Here is an 11030-nt window from a genome sequence, read left to right as displayed (position 1 = left end):
ATTTGTTTGGGATTCAAAGAATCGTGCGATATCTTCAAGTTCTATCCATGCCTTTCCCGCTGTTGGTATTCTTGTTTGATTTGTAGTCTTTTATGTTGAATCTGGACTAACTGTTGCTTTGGGTTCAACAGTTGACTATCCCCCTCCTTCGGGGGGGTTTGCGATAAGGACCATTTCCCCGCATCTCTTTGGGGTTAGAGCGGGCGAAATGGGTCAATACACGCATTCGTGACGCACTAACCACTTCGACTACTATTCTTATACAATCACACCCCGCCATCCCAAATCTAGGTGATCCGGATGCCTCGTTACCCCGTATGGATCTCCGTGAGTTCTAAATTTCTTTACATCAAAGCCTGGCCTGTGTACCGGATCATCCCGCTGTACCGGAGAGAGACTCTTTGGACTTTGACAGCTCGGGGGTAGTGGGGTGCAACTGAGGTACCTGCCCTTCGGGATTTTGAATATATAGAACACATGACCTCCCCGTCGGGTTTGTTTCCTCATCCCTTTCTGCCCACCTCTGCTCTCCCTCGCTGCAGCTTCGAGAATGACTGATTTGGAGAATAAATCGGGCGAACGGCCGCTCCACAAAGAGCAATCTGGAAGCACGGGGCCACACCTCAAACGTGCGCTCGGTGCGAGGCACTTGCAAATGTTGGCGATTGCCTCGAGCATCGGGACGGGTTTGTTCATTGGGAGTGGGAAAGCGTTGAGTACTGGTGGGCCATTGTCGCTGGTCCTCTCGTTCGCTTGGTTGGGCCTTGTTCTTACTACCATGATGCGTAAGTGCCCGCTTCTCAACCTCAGCTGTTATTCAGGGAGTGATATTAAGGGGTAGTTAGAATGTCTTTGCGAAATGACAACTATCTACCCGGCGAGCGGTTCCTTCGTCACTTACGCTGCCCGCTACATTGACCCGGCCTGGGGCTTCGTAATCGGGATCCTCTACTGGGCGTGCTGGATCGGGGCATTCGGAACGGAGGCCACCGCTGCACGGATCTTGGTCGGCTACTGGCTCCCCGTAGGGTGGAGCAATGATCCAGGTCATGCAGCAATTCTTATAACCGCCTTTAACGTTATTATGGTCATGATCCATGTTTGCCCCGTTCGCGTCTTTGGGGAAATTGAGTTTTGGGTTAGCAGCATTAAGGTGGTTAGCGTTTTGGTATTCCTTGTCGTGATTTGGGTTATTATGGGGGGTGGGGGACCGGAGGGAAGGGTTCATGACGGAGAGTATTGGGCAGAGGGAGCTATTGTCAACGGTTTCAAAGGTTGCAATGATATCATGAGCCCCTCACATCACCTCGCCCACCCGACTGAGAATGCTATGACTAACGGTGCAAGGAAGGCCTTTCGAGCGTATTCGTAACGGCAGCGTTCGCATGCGGCGGAACAGAGGTTGCGGGTGTTGCGGGCGGCGAGACCAAGGATCCTATGATTGCCATGCCCCGCGCCGTCCGCACACTGATGTTCCGCACCGTCTTTTTCTACGTTGTCACACTCCTCTTCCTGACCTTTGTCGTGTCGGCGAGAAATCCGGCTTTGCTGGGATCCGAATCCGGCAGCGCGGTCGAGGCTAGCCCTTTCGTTATTGCCATCAAGGAGGCCGGAATTGGGGTACTTCCCGATGTGTTGAACGCCATTGTCCTGCTGTGCGTTTCCAGCGTTGGCAGTGTGAGCATCTACACCGGGTCCAGGGTTCTCTACAACATGACCGATATAGGCCTTATCTCTTCCCGCTGGGGATTCGGAAGGGTGGACGAACGTGGTAGGCCGTATGCAATCCCCTCATCTTAAGTGTTACGGGTGAGAGTGCAAGAGTGATAACCGATGATTGCAGAGTCCGAGCTATCTTGGCGACCACCTTCGTCGCTGTCGGCCTATCCTACATGAACTGTTCCGCCTCCGCCGCCACGGCATTCACCTGGTTCACTTCTCTCTCTGGGATAGCATTCCTCACCTGCTGGCCCACGATTATCGCCAGCAACTGGCGTTGGCGTGCCGGGATCAAGGCCCAGGGACTAGACCTCCTCGACCTCAAGTACACCTACAAGGCCTCACTCAGGCCCTGGCTCCCAGCCTTCGGTTTCGTTTCCTTACTCTTCATGCTCGTTTGCCACATCTATGTTAGCGCCTCACCAGTCACGGGACGTGCGAATGCTGGGCACTGGTTCCAGAGTTGCATCGGGATCCCGCTTATGGTGGTTTTGTTCGCCGGGTACAAGATGGTTTTCAGAACAAAGTTTGTTACTGCTGTGAGTGCGGATATATATGTGGCCCTTGGGCGGGGGCGACATGACTCGAGGCTAATGGGATATATAGGATGAAATGGACCTCCAAACGGATAAAACGCACGACTCGGACATTACGGATCAGTCGGAGAAGTTGGATGCGTATTATGGGCAGAGTCGTAAGGCTAGGGTGCTGTCTTATGTTAGATTTTAGCTTGGAAAGCTAGGGAGAAGCTGTTGTGTATTATACTGTGTGCTCTGGATGAATAGATGAATAGATTCGATCTTTTTCCTTTCCCGACGTGACACCACTTGCTTACTTTGCGACAACCCTTCTCGCCAATAACACTCTATATTCAATAATATTATAATAGTATCATCATACTTGTACCTTTCCGAAAAGGAAAAAAGAAAAAAAGACCAAAACAAACCATCAAACAACCCTATCACACAGATCACATACTGATCACATACTAGCTCCCCCCCCCCCCCAGAAACCGGCTCTCGGTGCCTAACCAACGTAGCATAATCCACCCTCCCAACCGGCAACAACACCATCTCCTCCTCCCCTTCCCACAAACTCCTCCCGAGTCCGCGGCCGCTCTCACCTCGCACACGCACACGATCCACCGCCCGACCAGCCGATGACGACGACGGTATCCACCGCTCAGCCAGCACAGCGATACAAACGCGGGAGCACACGCTCACCACACGGAGCGACAAAATGAGGGTGGAGAGGAGGGCGGTTATGAGTGCTAGACTGCAGAATGCCGGAAGGAGGGCTAGGAGGGTTAGGAGGGCTAGGAGGTGAGTGTGGGGTTGCATTTTGTGGGTCGAGTTCTGGTTGTGAGAGGCTGATCTTGAAATTCACTTGTGTGGAGGTGTAGCGGTGGTGTATGATACTGTACTGTACAAGTACAGTACTGTCGTTGTATTATAATTATAGACTTGCTCTCGGAGGTTACTGTAAGTCACTAGCATTGTGAGTGCAACTACCGTATTATATTAACTTACTGTTATTGCGGGAAAGAAAAAAACTTGCAGGGATCATTTCAGGCACCCTGCCTGGGTCAAATAAGCTACCGTAAGCTAATCTATTTCTACGCAGGGTCCCACACCCGTCCCGTGTTATCGCCGAATCCATGTGTGAAGACTTCATCCCGGTATCTACAGTATTAGTACTCGTACTATACTCACTCATTCGTGGGCGGTCAAAGTAAGGAAGGAAGGAAGGGCAAGGGTGTGTTCGCCGATCGGCTTTCGATGGGGAAGTTGGTTGGTCGGTGGATGGATGGAGAGATATAGCGGCGCAGTATAGTATCATAGCAGTAAGTCTACCGGGGGTGAGTATGATACTCGGGTAGAGTGCCCGCGTTGTTGACGGCGGCGGAGTTGGTTTGGTTATGTTTTCGTTGCGAAGGAGCGCTAGTGGTGGTGGGGAGACCGAGCGCCCCTCGTGCTTGTGTGCGGGAAGGGCGTTTGTTTGGCATTGTACAGGGCGGCTTGGCTGATGGGGTTTTAACTGGACGGGCACGGGTAGTTTCTGCGTAGGGCCAGAGTCCCGGTAAGGTAAAAGTGAAATTCAGGCCAAGCTTGCCTACAGGGCGGTGATACTCACAGTACCCCGGTGGTGCGTAGCGGGACCGCCAAGAGCTTGTATGGATGAGCTTTTGGAGTTATTGCTATGATACTGTGGGATTTTGGCATGTACAGCACTTTCCCAGACGTCGTTGTGGTGTGTGCTCTTCGCTCGTAGACTACAGGTCGTGGTTTATCGCACCTTGGCCATTACCGTAGCTGAAAGGCTAACCATACCCCAACCCCCCCACAATCCCGCCAGTCTATGATATCAGAAATTTAGATGTTTATACCAACACATACACAAAATCTGCCCGTGAAACGGAAGAAAAAGGGAAAAGGGAAAGAAAAGAAAAAAGAACCCCGCATTGCAGTACCGTACACCAAAATCCCAGATCATTTCGGCCAACCCTCTCTATATATAACCTATGCCACCTGCCTTCTCAAATTCTCCCTCTTCTCCACATCCTCCATCTCCTTCAGCACTAGGCCATTAAACTCCCTCCACCCGTCCAGATAGAGATGATGCCCCGCATTCCTCACCACGAGAACCTTGGCTTCGCCGCCCTTGCCCTCCTTTCCCGCACGCCATTCCTCACCGCCAACCCAACTGGGCCCTTCCTCTACCGGGGTGTTCTGAATCTTCTCCTGCGCCGCATATCCACCGGCAATATCCATCCAGTCCATCTCGCCGTACATCCAAACACTCGGGATGCCGAACCTGTTGACCTTTGCCAGGTCCTGGACGCGCCAGAGGAGGGGCCGTCGGGCGTACGCTCCGGGCGCTAAAATGTAGGCAAGGGCGTATTCTCCGGATCCGCGCTGGCGGAAGAGCGAGTATGCGTAGTCATGCAGGGCGCGAGATTCCTCTGGGGGAAGTTGGTTAAATCGACGAGATGTCCAACCGCTAACCAGTCGAGGACCAAGGGGCCCCGACCAACGCACTAACGAGAAGGGGGAAATGTTCGCCTCCCAAAGGCATACTAGCCATTTCGGGAGTGGCCTCCTCGGTGTCGGTGCGTTGACATTCTTGTCTCCTAACGAGGTGGTCGATGCGGACGCTGACGCGGGCGCTGAGGGGGATGAGTATGAATCCGTGGGAACTTTGCTCGAATCGGGGAGGTTCGGGTTGCTTTGGGTTGCCTCCCCCTGGGTTTGCACGAACTCTTGACCAAGGGCACCCCCATCCCCTCCGGCGCCCTCATCCGGGAGATCTCCGCGGACGGCATAAGGATCTTCCGGAACACCCACGGGGGAGGCCAGGATAAGCTTGTTCACCCGGTTCTGGTACTTGAGGGCGTAGCGCATCGCAAGATAGCCACCAAAACTGTGCCCCATAAGAGTGAATCGTTCAATCCCCCGGACCTCCCGCCATTCCTCCAGAGCATCAATAAACCATTCCTCCGCCTCTGTAATTTTTCCCTCGGAATCCTTAGACTTAATGGTGAAAGGAGGTCGGGAGGAACGGCCATAGCCGAGCAGATCTAGTGACCAGAGCTTCCATCCAGGCCTTCGGGAGAGCTGGTCATAGTTTTTGTAAAAAAAACCAAGGCCCGCGCCATAGCCATGGAGCATCACTAGATGATTCTCGGGTGACCCCTCCGCAGTACGGGTTATACTAAACTCGTTGATGATACGATTCTTCCCCGAGAGCGGGACCAAATTCGAAGCGCATTCTCGTGGACCGTGTCGATCCGCTGAGGGTGGGTCGGCAGTGGTTTCCGCGCCGCCCTCTTGCGTGGATGTTGCAGGAGCTGGTTTTTTGTTGAACGGTAGGAATCCGAGAACCGCAGATTCCGCAACTGTGGGAGATACCGCTGTCCACTACCCATCATCAGAAGGGGTTAAAAAGAAGCCACCACTGGCAGTCGGGAGAGTTTGTGATACCCATTGAGTGAATCCTTCCTTATACCCTAGCGGGAACAAGTTATTCGGAAACTTCATGGTCCTTTTCTCCGGAGCCGTTCCCTGAGTTTCGGAACCTCGCTCCGAAGCCAACGGGCTCTGTTGGGTCCTCGATTGGAACTCTCCATCGGACGGTCTGGGCGCCATCAGACGTTGACGCCTCGTTTGGCAAAGGAGCGAGGATGCAGAGCTATCCGGCTCGAGGGTATATGGATGGGCAAGGACAAGGGGAAACAGAAGTCGAGAGCGAGCAGGGAGGGAAGTGAGTGGGGTCGGGGTACTGGTTGACAGGTGTCGAGGGAGGTGGGAGTAGAGTATTATATGTATCCACTGGAGCTTTGGCGCCGGTGAGGTTTGGTCTGCAGTAAGGGGCAGGAGGGGATGACGCGCGGAAACGAGGCGAGAGACTACTAGGGGACGCGCGGCATGCAGTGAAGGGCTGTGAAAGTGGAGAGAATGGGATCCCAGTTGGCGGTGCGGTGTATGATGGAGAGTTATATAGTATCATACCGGTACTCGAGTACATATTATTATGATACGACAGCAAAGGGTTGCCGGGGCAAAGTGGCAGGCGGGTACGGGATCACTATTTGCCCGTCTTCCCCCCGAATCTCCTCCCGAATCCCCCTTATCTCCGCTCAGGGGACCTTGTCACATGATTCAGTAAGCTTAAGTAAGCTTAAAATATGATGCCACAGCATACCATCGTCGAGCGCACACAGCAAACCGTGATACTCTCTCTCCCTCTCTCCCTCTCCCACCACCATCGTGGAGACTTCATTTATTTGGCCCCCTTTAAACGTCTACAAAAAAAGGTCTACAAAAGTAATAGGAGCAGTTAACTAACCTATTACACTTCGTTTTTTTTTCTCTTTTTTTTTCTTTTCTTTTCTTCTTTCCCTTTCCCATTCCCATGATTCCTGGTGCCCAGATTCACTTGTTTGAGTTGAAGCACTGTCTATGGTGGCCGAAAACTGCTGGTAAAAGTGGATCACACTGAATGGTGTAGTATGGTGCGGCACCGAAAGTGCACCGTACTTGTACTGTACTGTACTGTACTCGTACCGGTATTGTATCTCTTCAAGCTATGATATGATGTCGGTACCTCGCCCATGTGAGACAACTTTTCCTGTTGTGTGAGCCCTTGTGTTTGTTCTATCACCGGTGCCTTCAACTCGGTGCCCATACAAGTCTTGAGAACCATTCCTCAACATACCCCCGAAAAGAAAAAAAAGAAAAAAGAAATTCCCCTGCAAAGAACATTCTCCCGCCAATCTTCCCCATCACCCAATCTTCCAATTGTTGGATGCCGCTCAGCTGAGCCTCACCCTGGAGTTTTCTCCCTTTCTCTATCCCTTTCCTGCTTCGTTGATCTCCGTCCCCCCTCCCCCCCTCTCTCTCGCTTGCCGTGCCCGTTCAGCTCCATGCTGTCCCCCGTGAATCGGTAACCCCCCCAGCCCGGCCCCGAACATCGTCCTCTGCTGCCAATGACGTCCCGTGGAACCGACAACCCCGAGTTTGACCTTGCTGTCAAGGGTTCTCTGCCCTCTACCTCATCGTCAGCTCTGCTTCAGCCATCGGTCTCATCTCAACTCTCCTCGCTTCCTCCTTCTGCACCGCATCCGCGGCCCCCCTTACCCCCGCCCAATCCGCTCGACTCCGCCCCGTGTTCACCCCCACAGGTTTACCTCAATCTTCTCATATTGGAAGCTTCCCTCCGGAGTCAGTACCTGCATCACCTCGCTCGACGTCGGAAATCTACCCTCTTTCTCCTGTTGCTGTCTTTGTGGCTGGGCTTCTTTTTCTACCGACTATTCCTCCTCGCCCGCTCTCCTTATTATTACCTGTCCCTTCTTGAGAGGATCGGCTTCGGTGGGGGTGTCGTGACAGCATTTCTCTACTACGCTACAGGTTTATACCACAGGTCCATTGTCGAGCCACGCCGATTCGTTTACTTGGCCAATCGGGGTCTTCGTGGATTCAATGTCAAGTTGGTGAAGATCCCCTTGTCCTACAAGGAATGGCTACTTTGGTGGTGGGAGTGGTACACATTTAGTCCCCCTCCGGCTTCGCCTCAATTGCCGCCTGCTCGACGTACCTCAACTGCCAAGAGAAGGACATCCTCAGTTCACGCGAGGCGGCCTGCACCTCCGATACATGCCCACGGTCACACGCCCTCCATATCTGCTGCAATGGCCGGCGGGAGAAGCTCTTCGTTGTTGACTCCGCATCCGGAGGAAGCCATGGCGGATGGTGACGACAACGATGGGGTGGAAGAATATCTACCCGGAGGTCTTCATCTAAAGATTGTCATCTTGCCTAAAAAATTTACGCCCGACTTTCGTGAGGGATGGGAAATATACAGGGCAGAGTATTGGGAGCGCGAGAATGAGATCCGGGCGAACCACCGCAAAGAGCTTTATCGTCGGCATAAAAACAAGTCGAGATCGGGCACACCCCCGCCTCCACCCCCTCAACTCGATCCCGCCGCGACCTCTGCAAGAGCAAGAGGGAATTCGGCGTCTCGCCCGCCCTCGCTATCTTCTCGTGCGGGAACACCCGAGCCCGATTCTGCGGCAGCACCGACAAGACAACGAAAGGGTAGTCTGGTAGCGAAGAGGAGGCCCAACCTGGCACCGGGACTGCGGTCTGCAGGCGCAGCTTCGGGTGAAATATCGGACTCCGGATCCACGACTAGTGCTCTGGAGGAAACCGGACGAAGGCGTAGCGAAAGTCCAGTCACGGATAGAAGTAGCTCCTCCACCGCAGGATCAGCCAAGAAAAGGGCAAGTGGAAGGGGACGAGGAAGGGGGAGGAAAAGCTGATTAGATGTGGGTCTTTACTTTTTTTCTTCTGTTTTTGGTTGTTTCTCACTTTCGAAATATCACATATCATGGTGCCGGCCGTAGGGGATGGCATATGTTGGCTTTGTTTCTTTTTTCCCTGTTTTCGTGTCTTTTTTTTTTTTTTTTTTTTTGCTTTTTCATGCTTTAGAACGTGGATGGGACAGACTCGGGTTGATTGTTCGAGTGACAGGACATGCATCGGGCGACGTGTAATGGTACTAGGTAGTATGATAACGAAATATTCATTCAACACCGCTCCGACTTCTCGACACCCCCCCCGGTAGTGCTGAAAGGCTCCCCATTGTGTGTTGGCGTCATTATTCATCACAAAGGACGTATCGTATGTCGTGCGCTGGTCGCGGGTTCTGTGGGAGGCTTCGGAGGTGGCGGTAGCGCACCCGTACGTAAATCCTTCAAATGCTGCATCTGGGTGATCTTGCGCAAATCGTCCCCCCCCCTTATGTTTACATTTGTCTCACCTCACAACCAAGTGGCAAAAAAATTATCCACAAATTGAGGAAGTTTCCCATAATGGGCACGGTGCGGGACGTGCCGGTTCTCCGCTACCGCTTAAAAACATTCGCCTCGGCTCCCCCCGTAAACGATCTCCACCCCTCTTTCACTACCCCTCATGGCGCTGGTTTGTAGCGATTAGCCCTCCCCCCGTTGGTTTTCCCTGGCCCTCGACCACCGCTCTTCGGCTCCTTAACGCGTCTTTTCTAGAGGTTGGGTGGTCGGGTGGACGCACTCTTGGTCTACCGACCCCTCAGCATGATCACTGAGCCTGCTGAAGCTGAGGAGCACTATTTTGGGGAGTGGGGCTCCTGTTCCGCGCATAAAATTTGGCCTACCAGACCTGGGCTTTTTCCCACTCGATCACGTCCGCATTTTGACTACGGGCGACACATCTCTCCAAAATTGCTTCCCAATGCTATTTCTGTCAGCGGCGGCGGGGGAGTTCGGCAAACGGACATCCGCGGTTTCCTTCACACATTCTACTGTTCTCGATCGCCAGGAAGAGCCTTAGGCATAGGGGCTGCAGCGGGTCCTCCGTCACGCCCTTAAAAAGGACGGGGAAGAGTGAGAGGGGGAAGAAGGGGGGGGAATTGCGAACCCTTCCGCCGTCCCTCTTATTTGAGTCTAAAGCCTCTTGTCTTTTATTAGATAATTCTCAATAATTTGGCCGGAGGTTGTTGGTCTTACGCTACCACAACGAAAGGGCGTTAAACTTCCCCTTTTCTCCCCTCCTCTAATCACCCTTGCGGTCTTGTTTTCTTTCAATGGCGAGTCGCAAGACGGTGAGCTCGAAATTCCATACTGTAGGGATATACCTGCCAGACATGTTTGTCCGTTTGAGGCGACGTGTTTTTTGGTCTGGACACAGGGCATCACTTCGGGCCTCAAGAGAGGAGGGAGCTGGGGGCCTATGGTATTGAAGAACTGGCTCGTTTTTGGAGCTTACTTACAGCTACCTGCAAACAGCCCTTCGTGGTCTCGTTTGCGGTCGGGTACTTTCGGCGTTGGCGGTGAATTGAGTCTTTCCACGTTACGACTACGCACAAGTAAGATTAGCGGGGTCGTCTCTAACGGGTCGCGATTCAGGGGGCTATACTGTACCGATGCCTATCCTATCCCATCACGCTCAATTGGGCGCTCGATTGTTTCAATCCCGATGTCCGGGATTCCGCGAACTGCTTACCGGTACCGTACCGCATTTCGAAGAAATTGGACTACGGAATTTAGCACCGGCGTGATCGCTAGCGGTCATTCGTGGGGGTCTATCGTGTCACGGTGTGGATCCGCGACATGGGATGGAAGGAATGTTTAGGCGAAGCATCCTTGTTGGAACATGTGATGCCAAATGAATCACGGAGTGACAGTACGTGATTGGGACGGGATTCTCGTGGGCGCGTGCACATGGGAGGTACCATACGGCTCTATAACAAGCTTTCTTTCACGGGCTATGTCGGGTTTTTGGAGTTGGAGGTGGTTTTGCTTGAGCGTCGGGTTTTGACGATTCTCTGTGTTAAACACGATCTCTCATTCATTACCCCCCTCCAACCCCTGTTTTCCGCGCACAATGTTTGTATTTTACGCCATTAAGAAGTTTAGAGTGATGATGCTCCGATGTGAAAATTTTATATCTATCATGCATACAATTACGATATAATACCATCCGGCCATTCTCTCCCAGTCCCTGCTGTACGGACTCCCAATGTCTAAAAACAAGCAAAACATATACCAAACCTCCTCCGCCATCTAAACCCCACCTTCCCACCCCCCCGAACATTCCTCCGCACTGCCTGTGTCTCGGCACCTTCCGATCGTGCCGGGCCCATCGTGGGCACTGCGTTCGCGGCGGCTCAGTTTAAATGAGAGCGCACAGCGCTGTGCGCAATGTAGACGCAGCGGACTGGTGGGGTTTTTGGTGGAGTAGTGTTCGAGGTGGTACTTGGTGGTTTGTGGC

General features: G+C 52.9%; 4 protein-coding genes; 3 read left to right on the top strand and 1 right to left on the bottom strand.

The window, feature by feature from the left end:
• Positions 1 to 550: 550 nt before the first annotated feature.
• Positions 551 to 2448, top strand: GSTUM_00008162001 (uncharacterized protein; the record flags this gene model as incomplete). The annotated part of the gene is made up of 5 exons (XM_002839881.1): positions 551 to 785; positions 846 to 1274; positions 1352 to 1778; positions 1844 to 2258; positions 2326 to 2448. 5 exons carry the CDS (start codon positions 551 to 553, stop codon positions 2446 to 2448), a joined length of 1629 nt encoding a protein of 542 aa, XP_002839927.1.
• Positions 2449 to 3076: 628 nt separating this feature from the next.
• GSTUM_00008161001 (uncharacterized protein) lies at positions 3077 to 6259 on the bottom strand. XM_002839880.2 has 2 exons: positions 5700 to 6259; positions 3077 to 5636 (listed from the first exon to the last, which is right to left on the bottom strand). Exons 1-2 carry the CDS (start codon positions 5862 to 5864, stop codon positions 4239 to 4241), a joined length of 1563 nt encoding a protein of 520 aa, XP_002839926.1. The 5' UTR covers positions 5865 to 6259; the 3' UTR covers positions 3077 to 4238.
• Positions 6260 to 6480: 221 nt separating this feature from the next.
• On the top strand, positions 6481 to 8542 carry GSTUM_00008160001 (uncharacterized protein; the record flags this gene model as incomplete). XM_002839879.2 has 1 exon in its annotated part: positions 6481 to 8542. The coding sequence occupies exon 1, from the start codon at positions 7205 to 7207 to the stop codon at positions 8540 to 8542; it is 1338 nt and encodes a 445-aa protein (XP_002839925.1). The 5' UTR covers positions 6481 to 7204.
• A 1217-nt stretch (positions 8543 to 9759) lies between these two features.
• Positions 9760 to 10678, top strand: GSTUM_00008159001 (uncharacterized protein). XM_002839878.2 has 1 exon: positions 9760 to 10678. Exon 1 carries the CDS (start codon positions 9990 to 9992, stop codon positions 10389 to 10391), a length of 402 nt encoding a protein of 133 aa, XP_002839924.1. The 5' UTR covers positions 9760 to 9989; the 3' UTR covers positions 10392 to 10678.
• Positions 10679 to 11030: the final 352 nt, after the last annotated feature.

This window comes from Tuber melanosporum (assembly GCF_000151645.1).
Source record: "Tuber melanosporum whole genome shotgun sequence assembly, scaffold_42, strain Mel28".
In the NCBI taxonomy this organism is placed as follows: Eukaryota; Fungi; Ascomycota; class Pezizomycetes; order Pezizales; family Tuberaceae; genus Tuber; species Tuber melanosporum.
The sequence above is the reverse complement of the archived record's forward strand: the minus strand, read 5'-3'. Positions and strand labels throughout refer to the sequence as shown.